At 48.2% G+C, this 16519-nt stretch overlaps 4 protein-coding genes across 4 annotated transcripts; 1 reads left to right on the top strand and 3 right to left on the bottom strand.

The window, feature by feature from the left end:
* Positions 1-5005: 5005 nt before the first annotated feature.
* ONS95_014989 (uncharacterized protein) lies at positions 5006-8211 on the top strand (the record flags this gene model as incomplete). Its single annotated transcript, XM_058508676.1, has 3 exons — positions 5006-5618; positions 7231-7913; positions 8131-8211. The coding sequence occupies 3 exons, from the start codon at positions 5006-5008 to the stop codon at positions 8209-8211; spliced, it is 1377 nt and encodes a 458-aa protein (XP_058356363.1).
* On the bottom strand, positions 7229-11875 carry ONS95_014988 (uncharacterized protein). Its single transcript, XM_058508675.1, has 5 exons — positions 10220-11875; positions 9905-10168; positions 9701-9861; positions 8570-9655; positions 7229-8038 (listed from the first exon to the last, which is right to left on the bottom strand). The coding sequence occupies exons 1-4, from the start codon at positions 11018-11020 to the stop codon at positions 8941-8943; spliced, it is 1941 nt and encodes a 646-aa protein (XP_058356362.1). The 5' UTR covers positions 11021-11875; the 3' UTR covers positions 7229-8038; positions 8570-8940.
* Positions 11876-12536: 661 nt separating this feature from the next.
* ONS95_014987 (uncharacterized protein) lies at positions 12537-14487 on the bottom strand (the record flags this gene model as incomplete). The annotated part of the gene is made up of 3 exons (XM_058508674.1): positions 12537-13486; positions 13531-13873; positions 13918-14487. 3 exons carry the CDS (start codon positions 14485-14487, stop codon positions 12537-12539), a joined length of 1863 nt encoding a protein of 620 aa, XP_058356361.1.
* A 618-nt stretch (positions 14488-15105) lies between these two features.
* ONS95_014986 (uncharacterized protein) lies at positions 15106-15753 on the bottom strand (the record flags this gene model as incomplete). The annotated part of the gene is made up of 4 exons (XM_058508673.1): positions 15106-15187; positions 15234-15426; positions 15545-15685; positions 15738-15753. 4 exons carry the CDS (start codon positions 15751-15753, stop codon positions 15106-15108), a joined length of 432 nt encoding a protein of 143 aa, XP_058356360.1.
* Between the last annotated feature and the right edge of the window lie 766 nt (positions 15754-16519).

The raw sequence follows: 16519 nt of genomic DNA, 5'->3' as shown, positions 1-16519 counted from the left end.
TGTTTCTGCTTCTTAGCCTAGCCCTTACCTCTTCTCTTAGCTCTATCTATTTCTATCGGGTTATAATGACTCCGTTTATTATTGGGGTAGGGTTAGAAGTTTCCTTCTCTCTTCCTATATTATTCCGGGAACTGAGGCTTCCTATATTAAGTAGGGGTAAAATACCCTCTTTTTTCCTTCTATCGTTCCTAGATCCGTTCGTCGATAGTTATAGCTGTTTTGATTATTTCCTCTAGGCTGTTAGGTTTATCGGCCCTGGAGAGTTCGTCTTTGATATAGTCCTTTAGGCCCTTATAGTACTAGGCTTTTAAACCACTATCTGTCTAGTCTAGTCGCATAAAGTAATAGTAGAACTCGGTAGTGTATTTATAAACAGATCCTTATTAGCGGATGCTAAGCAGGTATTTCTCGGACTATTCTTTCTCGTTAGGGTCTCTAAAGACTCCCTTAATAGCTGTAGTAAATCCTACGATAGTATAGAAGATAACGCGACTCTTCTCGGTTATAGTAGTAGAGTAAGCTCCGGTTATATATTAGTTAAGAAGGTAGTCGCTAAGGGCTAGTTCGATCTAGTGTGCTATAGTGTCGCGGAAGAATAAGGCGATCTATAAGACCTTAAGGGATTCGGCCTTAAACTTATCTCCGTTGAAAGCTAGGTATATCTAGTACTAGAGTATGAACTATCTTAGCTTAGATCGTTAATTATAGAAGGTATCCGGTAGGTTAACTCGGGGTAGAGTAACTTTATCTTCCTTCTTACTAGTCTAGGAGTTTTCTCTTATAACAGATCCTTCCTTAGGGGCTATTGTGTCTTACTAATGATACTTCAAGTAAGGTGCTTAAAGTGTAACGTTTCTAACTCGGTCAGTGTTATGAGTATAGACTCGTTAGTTAGTATTAGCTATAAAGTAAGGTAATAAGACGCTTAATTCTTAATAAGAATTAAGACGTTATAAGCAGTAGTAAACTAGGTGTAAACTTACTATTTAATTTAAGTATGAAGCTCTACTATCTAGGAAACTACTTACTTATTATATAGAACTTCCGACTTCTTATATAAGCTATGTAAGATATCTTGCAAGGCGCGTAAGCCCGTAAGCCCGTCTAGTAAGCTAGTATATCACGTGACTTATGTTTACTATGATTAATATAACTATTATTATAATAATAAGCGTGGAGTATAGTACTACTCGCTAATTCGTACTATTCTCTTATTAGTGCTATTCTCTTAATAGTACTATTAACCCTTTGGTACTAAACACCGACTGGTGCTATCCACTTAGTAGTACTATTAGTATTATAGTGCTAACCCGTGACTTGTACTAAGACTGAGCCTGGTTCGTGACACGTCCCTTGACGGTCTAAGGGCGATTCTTTTTATAGGAATTGTCCCTGATTAAAAGCGTTCCTCAGACCTTCTTAGAACAGTTATTTTCTTAAGGACTTTACCTCTAAGGTAAGAGTCCCTTTGTTCCTTCTCAATAAGGGAATATAAATCGATTTCTCTCTACTTTAATTGAATACTCGGTACCTTATGTATAAGATTAACTCCCACTTCTACTGAGCCCCAAGAGTAGGTAAATCAATTGACTTGCAAAAAGTTCACTTTATTAAGTTAACGTGTAAGGTACAACTAGGTGTGGTTGAAAAGGAGTACTCGGATTAATAAAAATTCCATGAAGTATAAGGCACCTAGGTAGTAATTTCGAATCGTCCTAAACCGTTCTAAGACAGTCCGAGGAACGTTTTCCAGACTAGAGATTGTTCTTCGAAAAACCCGTCCTAAGAGCGCCACGGGACGGTCCATTTGCCCCTGCCTTTGCCTCTAAGGTATTAATGAACAGTAAATTCCATTTTCGTGGTAGAAATACTTCGACCCTAAGCCAACAGAAGCGTGTGTCTGAAATCGGCTACTTCCGCGGGGTGTAGAGTCCTGCAGTAGTCTCACTTCAGTCCCCCAATCCACATAATGACAACACCCCCACTTCAGTACCTCCACACTCAAATCAAAGACACCATATCTCACCAATAAAAATAATGCATCAAGACGCTGTCATATGCTGCACTGATGCCATCCAAGCCTTTAAGTGTGTTCCTGGAATAACCCCTTTTCCTTAGCGCCAAGTCGCTTCTGCCATCTCTCGCTAAATGACGTGCTTGGGGAGGAAAATGAAAAAAAAAATCTTGAAGTTGGACATGGGGATTTACTGTGCTGTGGATATGAAGATATGATGTCAGTATGTTTCCAGACATGTCGGGTTATTGAACCGTCGCTGAGACCTGATTCTGGTCTTTGAACAATGAATTATCGCTTGCGCTTTGGTTTGTTTACTTTCAATGCGACCACTAGTCAAGCAATTATCTTTCAGCATCTTGCACGATACCAGCTCTGTCTATCTCACTGCAAGAAGCAAACAAGCACCCTCATGACGTCTTACACAGGTGCTTGGTCGAGATTGGCACCGGAATTCCCCTTTCCTTTGATCGTTGCTTGAAGCTCAAGCTTCTGGCCAGCACCTTGGACAGCCTTATGGTTGACCCTGCACCCTCAAAGTATAGGTGCTGGCCTCTCATGAGTAGTGATGGAATACCACTGTGAATAGATGGCTGACCCCGAGAAGAAGGCCACATGAGCCACCAGAATTGTATCCCAATTTCTCTCTCAATCCAGCTTCACTTCATGAAACCATCATTTCTATCAACGAGATACCTTCTTTGGACTCGTAGGACCGAAAGTATAGCGTACTCATTCAAACATCACGGCGTGGTCACCGCGCCCGTTTCAAACCTCTCTGTCCATGTGGTTAGGAACACTCCTCCGGGGCAAAAACGAAGTGTTTCTCCAAACTCCAAAGTACGTCATCCATCTCGGATTCTCAATTCTCCTCTGTTCTCTATCCCCACGATCTCCAGATCTGCCATGGGAGATTCTCACGGGAGACTGCTTGCCCGAGACATTCCCTCCCGCCTAGCTCTGCCGCAGCTGACTGACCGGTCAGCAGAGATAATCTGCAAGAGAAATGTGATATGAGATGACACCCCCAAATCAGATATGTATATCTATTCTGGTACTGGTCTTTGATTTAAGCAGGATAGCCAGAAGCTCAAGAGACCATTTTTACCAACTCAACTCGCCAGTCAGCTCAGATGCCATGAAATCTTCATCACAAGCGTCCCATCTTCTGTCTCGGCCTTCGCATATTCACGTTCACGATCAGCCCAAACAGACCCAGTCGGCAGTACCCACCAGCCCTGCCACCTAGCCTAGCCTAGCTTACCATGCATGCTGAGAGAAAAGGCTCTACTACTGTACCTACCTAACATGATGTACAGCCAGCCATGTGGGGGGCACTTACAGTATTTTCCCTGAAATTGACCAGGGTTTCTAAATCACACATGCTCCGTGATACATGCATGAACGCACCCCACTCCGTTCCAATATCATGACCAAACAATTGCTCCTGAGAGGGCGGTTGGGCGTTGGGGGTCACGATTCGGGATGTGGCGTGGCGAGGGGACCTAGCTGTCGAGTGTATGGTGGTGGCGAATATAGTACACATAGAAATTGGTTGAATGGGGCAAGTTGTCGTATATCTGCTGGGGACTTTTGAGATCTAGTTTTATTTTTTCTAATCCTTTGGCTAGGTAGAGTAATTTGGTACTTTATTCCTGCAGCAAATAGTCAACAACTATCCGCCAAATGCTAGAGAGAAGCTCATGGTACATTAGGTCCAACGAAATGCTCTTTGCTGTTTTCCTATCAGAACATTCACGGAAATTAACAAACTGACAAGTGTGTTTAATTCCACGTTATTGTCCTTTTTAGCTAGATGTCGCTGCTATGTAAGGCATGTCTTCTACTCTTGAATGCGACTTGACGGTACACAGGTTTGTAGCCACGAACTGACAACTAGGCATGCAAATCAAAGCTTTGAGTTTCTACCTTGTCTTGACAGGACCCTCCGATCTACCAAACTAGCGATTAGCACCTAGGCGCCCTGCTCTGTAGGTAAATTTACTGTAGCGGATCATGAAATTTCTCAACGTACCCGCCGATGCCGCCCCCGCTTTTCCCTCCCTCAAGCACCTCAGGGCACTTGACTTCCCTCCCCTTCCCTCAGCCGTATGTATGTAGATCTGCCAGTCGGCGACTGAAATATTTTCTTTTTCTGACAGTTTTGAGGCTGCATATCCGAGGCTGGCTTAGAGCCTTCGAATTGGGTGACGGTAGATAAGATCAAGAAAAGCGAGTCAAGTCAAGGCAACTAGCTACTGTAGCTAGTGGCGGGAAAGCCGCTTCTGGTTCAATGTGTATATGTGTTGATGTACACTTCATACTTCACACTTCGTCTCAAACTCCAAATACGCATTTTTCCCAAAGTCAAGGTTTAGGTTTTCGTTTCGTCGAAAGTCAACTTGTTTCCCGTGCATACTGTATGATCCACAACAAACACTAAATGACAGTACGTCTGACACGGCAAGATACCCCCACCCCACTGTGGGCACCCGAAATCCGTCAACAATAATCGCTCTCGGCTCGAACGAACGGAGCGAACGAACGAACAAACTCACACAGACACTACTTCAGATAGAGTACCCACCTCTCTGCCGTCGAGTAGTCGGAAACAAGCCCCCATAATACTTACTTACTGCCTTTCTCTGCTTACCTACCAGCAAGCAAGCAAGCAAGCACGCAAGACAAAACCTCGGAGCTCCTACTCTATCTATCCAAACAAGCGAAACACGCGAAACCGAAGCCAACAAGCCAACAAAGGGAAATAAAAAAGAGTCCTTAGCAAATATCAGCAAGCACGACATACCTTCTCGGCTGTCATACCGCACCCTCGGGACCGCCTACCAATCTACCTAGCTAGCTAAAGCTTGCACGTACAGACTCCCTTTATAAACCAATTTTGAAAAAGCTCTCAGCCCTCCGAAAATCTGATCTCTTACTCTTACTCTTACTCTTACCCTTTCAACTTGATTAACTCCATCATCCGGGAGCATGAGCATGAGTATGAGTATGAGCACCACCATCCTGCACTACCAGCTCCAGCGCGGTGTCTTCGTCCCTCTGACACCACCGGATAGTAGTGTTATTGAACAGAACCAGAACCAGAACCAGAACCAGAACCAGCATTCTGTTACCACGGCTACTGCCGCTGGAAGGAAAGAGAGAGAGAATCTGAATCTGGATCAGAACGAGAATCAGAACGAGAATCGGGACAGGGCCAGGGACGACTTCTTTCAAGTTGATTCGGGTCTGGATTTCGATACCATGATGATGATGAGGCAGTACGCTTCAGCTTCACCCTCGGAGCTGCAACCACAGCTGCAGCTGCAATCACAGCTAGAGCTAGAGCCGGATTTCAGTCGTTTGCCTGCTGGCGGTGGTGGTGGTGGTGGTGGTGGTGAGGCGGAGGGGGAGATGGAGATGGAGATGGAGAGTCACTTTTTTGTGGTTGAAGAAGAGGAGGGAGATGGAGGAGGTTTTGTTGATGTACATGTACTTGGACAGAGGGGTGGTCAGGGAAGGGAGAGTGAATTGGATGTTTGGAGGAAGGGGGTTCAGGGCGCGAATGCGTCGAGGTCGGGGTCTGTGCCTGGTTTGGATAGAGGTATGCTTATGTTTATGTTTGTGTTTGTGTTTTCTTTGATTGTGTATCTGGTTTGTTCTTGGATTGGAGTTTTTGCAGTTTTTGGATGCTTTGGAGGAGACTGTGAATACAAGATGGGATATTACGAGAAACTGTGGTTATAATTGCAGGCCTTCTACTCGATTTAGTGATCGAGGTTGGAAATTTTTCTTCACTCCTGAAGTACTTGCGTCGGATTTCTGCATGATCTGGAGTTTGTTTATTTCGTATCTATGTTTTAGAGAGATCTCGAAAGAAGCAGATGACAGCTCTAGCGAGCTAGATGCAAGACGGACCTTGCATTGCATGGCATTCGGACTTTCTATCCAGCACCTTGCCAGCATATAGCAGTTGCAACAACGCATACCTTATGAAGCATGTGGGGGAAGACAAACCTGCATCACATGAAAATGTCCAGATCATCTGCAATTTGCAATCTGCAAATGTGCAACGGTGGTTCATCCGAATGGTGGACGCACCCGTCACAATCACAAGGATGGAAGGGAAGCAGCGTCGGCAAGTGAAGGCTCAAGCGAGCAAGGGAAAGCTGGAAAGCTTCAAGCTTCAGCATCGAGTCAAGCTCAAGCCTCTTCCATCACTTGGCCAGACCAATGCTATGCCGTTTCTTCGCTGGGATTGCCACTACATGAGTAAGTGCTCCCTACAGCGAAGGAACTCTGTTGTGCTGGCTCCGTTCAGTTGGCCATGCCATCCATCCCTATCCCTAGCTGGCCACCCTCCTCCACTCCCTTACAGCACATACGGAGTAGCTAGCCAGGGCCTAGCAAGCTACCCGCAAGATCAACCAGCGGGATGCAGTAGAAACCTCCCAGGCACCCTTGTCACAGTACCAAACAATTCCCACTCGGGGCCACATCTCTTACCTCCACTGGCACTTCCCCTGCTGTCCTGCCCGTCTCTTCCCTCACAGTCGCTGCACCTACTCTCCCAGTTGTCGCAGCCTTGTAATGCGGGTCTGTAATTGGCTGAACCCGGCTTGTATCTATTGCGAATATACGCATGGAATCACGAAATACCACGTGACGGGGCGTTTCGCTGCAGAAGCCGCGCATTAGCTGCGGCGGTGGTATCGCGACGGGTACTGAGTGCAGGAGGGGAGGGGACGGGCCACGGCCACGGCCAGAGAGAGATAAGTATAGAGGGGTCCCGGGAAGGGAGGGGAGGGGAGTTACTACTACTGCGTGGCTTGCTGGCTTGTTGATTATTATCGAACGAACGAAATTTGAAGTTGAAGCTGAAGCTGAAGCTGATGCAAGTTTAAACATCAAGATCTAGGTAGAGAGCCTCAAGTTTGAGTTTTGGGATCTGAGCTTGTCTCCTGCCCGTCTCTTGATCTGCATCAATCTACCGAACCTACTTCCGCATCTAGGTCCTCTGTTGACTTCAGTCTGCATCTCTACTACACTTGTACCTGCTTGTGCTTCTCTACCACAACTTCTGGAGTCCTACTTCTGCTCCTACTTCCGCTTCTTCATCTGCTTTTGCATCTACTAAAGTAGTTGCTGAACCGAGTTTCCTTTGGGTTGGAATACTGTTTGAAACATCCCAGACTCTCCAACTGACATACCAACAGCTCTCCTAGAAGCCGCCCTCTCACCACTCTCCTCTCCAATATATCCCTGGGATACCGAGACCCAGACCCAGACACAGACTCGTACTCAAACACCAATCCAAACCCATCCAAGTCAAATCCTCCACCAGCCCCAACCTCAACCACACACACCCCTCCAATTCGTAACAGGCGCAGCAGCAGCCATGGACGCTCAAGACCAGCACCAAGACTACTACCAACACCAACACCCACACCAACACGCCGCCACGACCCCAACCCAACCCTACTACACCACCGCCTCTTCATCCAACACTCCTCACCCACACCCACACTCACACCCACACCCACACCACCACCACCCCGGCTTCGTCCCCATCTACACCCAACACCACACCCAACCAACCACCTACACCGCGTACCCTGGGGGCGGCGGCGGACCCCCATCCAGCAGCTCCTCCCCCCGAACGGCATCGTACCCGACGTCCGAAGGCGGCGACCCGGAAGCCGACCTCAAGCGGCTGCGCAACACGGCGGCCAGCGCGCGGTTCCGCGCCAAGAAGAAGCAGCGCGAGCAGACGCTCGAGCAGCAGGCGCGGGAGAAGAGGCAGGCGCTGGAGAAGCTGGAGAGCCGCATCCGGGAGCTGGAGCAGGAGAATCGGTTTTTGAAGGGGTTGATTGTGGGGCCGAAGGAGGAGGAGTTGAAGGTTTGTCTCTTTTTCCTTTTTCCCTTTCATCTGCTGGCTTTTTTTGCGGGCTTTTTTTCTGAGGGTGTGTAAGGAGGGTTGTGTGGTTGAAAGTGAGGGCGAAGGGGGAGATGAGAGTCGGGGGACTGTGCGGTTGGACAGGAGATGAGTGGACGAGAAAACGAGAAATTGAGAAGCGAATCATGAAGAATATAATTAACTAACTGGTAACTAACAGGCATTGAAGAAACAAAGAGACCAAGTCATTGAAGGAGATAGGAAAGGTGTCGAACACAAGGATGGCGTGGGAACAGATTGAGATGGAAGCAAACACTCGCTTACAGGCGAGTGGAGGGGAGGGGAGGGGAGGAGGGGAGGCGTGAATGCGTGAAGGGTGAGTAAGTGAGGAAGAGGAGAGGAGAGGAGAGCACTTGCTGGCGTTTTGTTTTAGGCTTTACTTCCTTGTTCATGGGAGGTTGTTTGCATTTGCAGGAACTGGTGGGATTGGATTGCCCTGGGGATCGTATCATGACATGAGGTGAGGGACGACTGATGTGAACGAAAGAAAGATTGAAAGAAAGACATACATACATACGTAGAGAGAAAGAGATGGATAGGATAGGGGTCTGTAGATGTTTTTTTTTTTTTAGGAGTTCTGCTGTTGGAAATGTACGTACTTGGGTATACCATCCATCATTCACTTCCCATCCCAGGTCGTTCCATTCGTCTCTTCAATACTTTTCCGACGCTGTATGTCCTGTTCTGCAATTCCTAACACCATACCCCCATCCCAGAAAAACTTGAAACAGAATTCCATCCGGAAACGCCAGATCCAAGGAGTAAGTTAACCAGAGATATTTGGGCATTCATCCCATCCCAATCGAGCATACCCAGCCAACCATTTTTCCTTCCCGCTAAGTTCAAACACGAACAGACCTAGTACACCCAACGTCAACACCAAAGCGAGATCTAAGCGACACAAGCAAGCAAAACTCAATCTCAACAACTCGCCAGTCCCTGATAGGAGGAAACCACTGACATTCCCCATCTACGACCCCTTCGGACTCTCAAACCCCTGCAAAATCCTCCCAAACATCGAACACATCCTCCAACACCCCATCTGCCTCAAAGCGAGACTCGCCTTCCTCACCTGCTCGACATACTGCTCCGTCAAGGCATTCCCCCCCTTCAACTTCGCAAACGCCCAACACACCATCCCGCCCGTAAACAGACACACCGCAACCTCGTACGAGCTATCGGCCGCGATCCCATTGTTGATGCAGTGATGGCACAGCGCAAGCATGTTATACACATGGCCCATGGTCTTCTCCGCAATCTCGCTATTCGCCCAATACTTGAGGTTCTCCTCGGCGAAATTCCCATCGTTCTGGTTAACCGAGCGCCCGGCAACGAGGTGCATATCCGAGAGGCTGACGTCCAAAGACACGTAGCCGAGGCAGTGGAGTAGCTGGGCGGCCATGCTCGTGCCGGGCGTCTTGTAGCACTCTGCGAAACTGTCGAGCCCGTCGACGAGCCACTTGCGGCGATCGCGCAGCCCTTCGCCCATGTCGTGCGCGGAGTTGCCGAATGTGCCCATTAGGCCTGTCGGGTTGAGCATCGAGGTTGATTGCCGCCATTCGAAGATGTGCGTGTGAAGGGCGTACATGAGGACGATTTTGCCGAATTCGCCGGCTTTGACGATGGGTGGGGAGGGCTTGATCCATTTGCGGAGGAGGCAGCAGTTTAGTGCGTGGAGGTAGTATCTGAAATTTTGTTAGTGGGCGGTGGAGGAAAGGTTGGAAACTCACGTTGGTGGAGGCATGTCTGGTGGCCCGACCAGCATTTTCCAGGTTTCTGCGTTGTGCGCTTCCCAGAGATTCTCGGAGCAGGGAAAGACACAGTTTGTGGTTTCGGCTTTGCTGACATAGGGTTGGTTGTTGAAGAGTGCTGGGTATTGGCAGTCGAAGATCTGTGACGTTAGCTAGGCACTAGGAAATCAACTTGGTACTTACATAAATTGACAGACCCAATCGCTTCCTCCTCTCTGTTTCGATCCATGCTAACCATACAGCTTCTAGGTGAGTCCTACCAGGACGCTGATATGGTTCGGTTTCAACCCGTGATACAGGACGGCAATCTAGGAGACGAGCCCTTCTACATGCGGTCACGAGGATACCACGCCCACCTTCGGCGAACTCGTAGGAGTGTTTACTTCCACTCCAGGTACCAGCCAAGCAGAGGAGAAAGTAAGTGAGAATATTGTCGATACTCCGTAACTGCGAGCGTCAGTACGATTTTCTCTGCCTGATGGAAAAAATGTTACATACCCATTTTTTCTCAAGTTCTTGTTTCCTCATACATGCTATCCGGAGATGTTCGTGGAAAAGCCGTGAAAACCGGCCGCGATCTACAGTAGAATGACTCGACCCAAGAAACATCATAGCGATTAACATTAGAGGAGGTGAGTTGTAAATGTCAAAAGTTGGTAAATGGAGAACCGGATATCTAGGCTGAATGAACCGGACATAGAGACGAAGGAAGTAATCAAGCGCCTCCGCAGGTGGGAAGAGTGCTTCACTGATCTCAGGCCGAGAGAATTCATTCCTGATATTATCTCCATTCAGAGTGTTGAGCAGAAGGTCCCGAAGCTGACTGGTGATGTTGTGCATGGGCCGTATTGTCACCGCGGAGTATCCACTTGATCTGGCCTCGTCAACAACGGACTGCCATGAAATCTGTCGAAGATGGATTGGAATGACTCGAGGGGCATATCTCGTAGGAGCTACAGGTTTCTCGACTTTGTCCGGCCAATCCGTAGTATCCTCATCCTCGCCTTCCGCGTCTTCGGTGTCGTTGACAGCAGGCGGCTGTTCATACTGCATCTGTTGATACTGATATGATGTGTCGTTAAAGTCGTCAAATGCACTTAACATGTCCTGGTCCAAGAGATAGTTGGGGGAGTGTTCTGATGGCAGATAGTCCAGAGTCCAGGACATATCCGCATCATACGAGCCCATGTACATATTCGTGTTCTCACCGAACCGCATGAATCCATCCCACAGTGAGGGGTTGATGTTCTCGACAGGTGTAAAGGCAAAGTTCTCTTGTGGTGCTAAAGCAGCCTCCATCAAACTTGTCAAGCCCTGAGTCCTCACTTGGTGCTGCAGAATATTCGGGTCCGGGCCCGGCTGCAACGGATGTTGGTAGACGGGCTGCACAGGTTGTTGATACGGTGGAGGGATCGGCTGGTATCCCCCAGCAGGAGAAGAGGTTGCGATTGAGCTTGATCCATCTCTAGAAGCTGAGCTACGATCATCTCGAAGAGCCAGATCACCGTAGGCTCTTTGATCCGGAGAAGCTGAAACATATTCGTTCGTCACGTGGGGGTTGGACTCCTGTTGCGGTCCATGGATACGTCGATGGCGATTGAGGAGGTCGCTTCGAGTGAAGCGCTTGTTGCATACGACGCAGGGGAACTTGCCCACATCGTCATCTATACAGTGTCGGCATTGCTTGCTATTTCACTTTTTGTTGCACCGTGTTTATATTGGGTGATATAACTTACGATTTGCTTGATGGCGGGTTAGGTTCTCAATGCGGCTGAAAGTTTTGGGACACTTGGGGCATTGAAACCGCGAGCCTGTGAGATTGGAAAGGGGTTTGGGCTTCGCCGCTTCGCCTTTTGAAAACCGCTTAGTGCTGGTGCTGCCCTTTGCAAGAGTCTTCGCAGGATCTTGCTGCATCCCAGCGCCGGGCCCAGCGGCGGCGACGTCCATGTTGATGAATCTGACCTGGGTCCCTGGAAGGAAAGGGTGGACGTGGACGTCGCCCTGGGCTCGGTCGTAGTTGTCGATCGAATAGGCTGTGGTGTTGTGACACGTCCAGGTGGACGTTGAACGGAATTCTGACTCGTGATGCGGAAGTGGAGTTGCGGCGGTGTGGTTCGGATGAAATTCCAGTGGGATAACGGGACCCCATGTGAGTCTAGAGCTGTGAAACATTGCACGTGATGCTACTTACTTCTTGGACCATTGTCGGATGCTTTCAACTCGAAGATGCAAAGCAATGTAGAAAATGACCAAATGGACAGACGGACGAATATTAAACTTTGAAATCGAACGTTCTAATTTCTTAGGGGCGATATCGACTACTTCTATACCATCTGGGTGGCCTAACTTGAATTTATATCGTGTCTGTATCACGATACATGTGCGCTAAAGTTCGGGGTTTAGGGTGGACGGTCAGCACGTTTGATATCAGCCCTGTGAGTGGAATCAAAAATAAATATCAGCTGCACGTGTGGCTGTTGAGTAACGATCAGCTACAGAACCGTTCTAGAACAATTGAATGGAAACACGACGAAATAGGCGACCTCAAGGTGTTGCCAATGTTTGAGATCCAGAGAATGTCGGGGATGTAAAACCGATTCTATAAAAATACGTTGTCGTCGTATGATGTCCAATAGGAAGAGGATTAGTGGCTACACAAGAATTAAAGATAACTCCACAGGTTTTCGTAGAACAGAGATGGGTCTCTTGAATCCGGTTGGTTTTGTGTCTAGCAGGAATTTCTCAAGCCGTAGAGAGTCTACCTTCTACCTAGAGTACAAACACCCGCGCCTCGCTAAAGTTCCCATTTATCAGTCTATTCAAATTCTGCGTCAACGCTCTCAAAGTGATCGAAATAACCCTTGAACAATTTGACTCCCAGACCAGGGTCTGATGATCCAACGGTCGCACGAATGCTATGCATGCTCAGCTGAGCGATACCGGCATCGATAGCTCGAACACCCATCGCAGAGCTAAGCATTGGACCAACAGTTCCTCCGCTTCTGGAATCATTGCGGATTTGGAAGATTTGGAGCTTGTTGCCACTCTTCTCGGCTACACGAGTAAGGAGAGCAGTTGAGACAGAGTCCGTAGTCATGTGTCCATTCGAATCCGCGGCGATGGCCATTCCAACGTTCAATCTTGGTGCATGGTTTTCGAGGTAACGACCCAAGAAGTTAGGGTTCACTGCATGAGTGACATCTGCCGAGATGAGGAAAGAGTTGGCGTAAGTTTGGGAGAGGACGTTGGCGCTGGATCCGGACTTGGAGAATGCTTCCGTGATGCGCTCAACAGTGCCAGGCAGGAAGTTACTCTTTGCACCTTGGCGAAGCTGCGATCCAATCTCTTCGTCATCGAAGACGCCAACCAATTTGATCAAGCCATCACTTTCAGAGGTTGGTTCTGCTGCAAGGAGACCCTCGATAGCTGCCCAGGAACAAATCTTATCATCGATACGTCCTCCAAATATAAATTCCTTCTCCAGTCCACCACACTGTGCAGGCTGAATGTCATAAAGCTCAAGCTCCCAATTGACGATTGAAGAGTAGTCTTGAATGCTGAGTTCTCCAGCAATAGCTCTGACGAGCTTCGGTGGCTGCGTGGCGGCAAAGCTCCCAACGCCACCAAGGGTCTGATTCTGGAAATCTTCGGTTGATGAAGCACTCGAGTCATCAAGTCCGATAATGGGAACGGCTTCCGTCTCTGCATTGTTCGTTCCAAGCATACCGACACCAAAGTGTGGAGCCAGAGTTGGGATTTTGGCAACTGCGACAGTCAGTTCTGACATATCTTCGAGGCGACTGACTTACTGGGCCAGCCCAACTTCACCAACTTTGTAGTAATCTTTCCAGTATCTGCATCCTTGACAAGAACTCTTCCGCCGATACCAAGATCACGATCCCACCAAGTTGTGTTAAGAGCACCAGCGTAAGGCGCAACACCGAGTTGGACATAACCAGCCGATGTCTTCTTGTTGCTGACAGGCTTTAGGCGAGCCGTCAACGCATCGACGTGTCCTGCAACCATTGCAACACCATTCCCACTGGCATACCCACCACCAACCGTAAAAGCGATAAGAGAGCTTCCATTTCTTGTAACATAATATTTTCCACCAAGCTTGAGCTCATCTGTCCAGGCTTTGCGTTCCGATAGCTAGTGGGGTTAGTACAGTACTAGATGCTGAAATGTATCCGTACCTTCCTGAATCCAGCTTTCTCTAACTTGGTGCCGAAATAGTCAACCGCATGGAACACCGTTGGATTCTCGGTCAAGAAGTCGCAAAAAGGCTGGCAGTATGCTTCTGGACTCTTGAGTGTGCTTCCTCCCAACATCAGTCCGTTGGAGATGAGGCTCTGTCGGACAGCCTGCCTGCTCTCATTGAACTTTTCGAATAAGCTCTTGAACGTCGGATCATAATGAAATGTGTCTTCTAATGTGATTCGACCACCAGTCGCCTGGTGCAGGCGGCGTATTCTTTCCTCCGCAGACCGCTGGTACCGTAACATGGCTTCCTCCCCAGTTTCAGCACGGCCAAGCGCGTCTCCGACTGTTGTGCCGTGCAGGTTGGATAGAATGCCGTTCGTAACTGCCTGGCTCGCGGCAATCTTTTTTTCTGCATCTGCCATCTTTTGCTCTGACTCTGCCAGTTGAAACTGTAGCTCTGCGATGCGTTCACGATGTTCTCGCTCGATGTCGTCCTCCACTCTTGCTCGGAGGGACAATGTCGATACACTTCCACGAAGGGAGTTTGGGCCGTTCCGAACCATCGTGAAGCTCGAGTATTGGGGAGGGGTTCGATTGGGGGGATGTGGAGGATATCTAAAGTAGCTCAAAGTTAGGGGAAAGTTGTTCTTGTGGTTGTGGTTGTGAAACGAACGAAGAGAGGCTGATTCTGGGGTGTCGGATGTTGGGTGGTCAGTTATCCTGGATTGGCTTGGCGTCGATACTGGCAAACATCCCCTACAAACGCCGACTTTCGTTTCCTTCCTCCTTTGAAATAGCCGCAACCACTGATATCGAAGCCTTGACCCCAAATCTTTCTCTTCCCATTACCAAAGTTATATGAGTCGCTTTTGACATTGCATGCTCTGGATGAAGTTTCTGTGAGATCAACCCCAACTCAGTGGGAGCAATATAAAGACACAAAACACAACGCTTCATGTCGCTACCAGCGTCTGACACTTTACAGTCTAGACGTCTTGCAATGACAACTGAGATAGCAAACTTTAAGCAGTCCGCTGTCGGACATTAAATTGCCTTTCGTGTTTCATTTGGAATACAACTCCGTATTTATTGTACAGCACTTAACCCTCCCCTTTGCACCACGGTTGGACATGCAAATTCGCGATTCAACCATTCTGAGGGCAAAACACTACTTCTCATGCTTAGTAGTCTTCAGCACACTCCCCGCGTTCATGATGATGGTGTCTATGCCGTTCCAAGTGCTCAGGAGGCGCATATTGATTTCTGGTCTATTAGCGCGAGTCTTTCAACTGTCACGGGAGCAACCCACGGGTCGTACTGATCAGCACCATGTCCTCGCACATAGTGTTGATCATACATGTTTTCTACATTTTCCCGCGCATGTCTTTTTGCTTTCTGCCGATCTATGTAATCCAGGCCTTTTGTTTCGATGAGTTTGTCGATCTCAGCGCCAGCGATGCCGACCAGAAGCTCCTTGGCGAAAGCGTGGGAGACAGGTTTACCTGTTAGTTCTCTATCAGTATTATTGGTCTTTTTTCCTGGGATCCAGAGCTCTAGTAACAAGGACTGATTGGCAGATCCCGTATCTTCTGAGCAGATGATCACTAGGTCCGCACTCACCCTCTCTCCTCTGTCGGTCCTCAAACAATTTGAAAGCACCAAAAGAAGCTGCTCCAGCTAGTGCTTCGTGACCGAGTTTTGCTTTGTGGTGTGGCTCTCCAGTGTTATCTCGCGAGTCCTGATATGATCGTTCTGAATCATCTGTTGTCGGTTAGGTTGTGTGATACATCATGCAAGGCAAAAGAGTTCATACCCCAACCGTAGGCCATTTTCACGATGTTCTACCTCTGATAAAGTTCGACTAGTGGAATGGTTGAATGATTTAATGTTCAGTTGAGAGTGTTTGAAAGGCTTCTGCGGGGGCTTTGCTGTTTTCCTGCGTGCAGGCGCTCCCTGTTTGCACAAGAGACTACGGTATTCAGGCGGGACAGGATAGTTTCTTATATTCCAGACATGCGACTATCCATGTCCGGTCCAATATCTCGCAGGCTTCAATTCGACTGTTCTTTCCGTCAAATCCGTGTCATCATGCCGCCACATACATTCAGAGTACTGTACAGTAAGCCGACTTAGCGTTCGGCTTATAGACCATTGCCATCCAAAATTGACGACATGGAACACAATAACGAAACGATCTCAGTCAACCGCCCCGTAAACCAGTTCTCAAAGATCTATGTATGCTGCATCTTCAGCAAGCTACGACTAGCGAATGTCCTCACCAATGTCTGAGGCTTTCCCGCCGTTCCGTACTAGCCGGAAGGCATTGGCAGAGTCAGTAAGATGGAGCAGTGGTACGAAAGAGATACCCGACTGCTTCTCGTCGAAAGCTTTCGTTGGAGTTGTGAGATGCCATGTTCCTGAACTCTTTCTCCTCGGACGTTTCTATGCTTCCTAACTGTGAAAAATGCCTAAGTAGCAGGCAAAATAATCTTCTTGAGCACTTGCCCAAACTACTTGCAATGGTACAGCATGCCATTGGGTGTTCGGTTAGATCTACTTTGTTTTATGTCCGAAACTAGATATGCAAGCTCAGCA

The sequence above is a fragment of the Cadophora gregata genome (assembly GCF_030347475.1).
Source record: "Cadophora gregata isolate MNR1 chromosome Unknown scaffold_9, whole genome shotgun sequence".
In the NCBI taxonomy this organism is placed as follows: domain Eukaryota; kingdom Fungi; phylum Ascomycota; class Leotiomycetes; order Helotiales; family Ploettnerulaceae; genus Cadophora; species Cadophora gregata.
The sequence above is the reverse complement of the archived record's forward strand: the minus strand, read 5'-3'. Positions and strand labels throughout refer to the sequence as shown.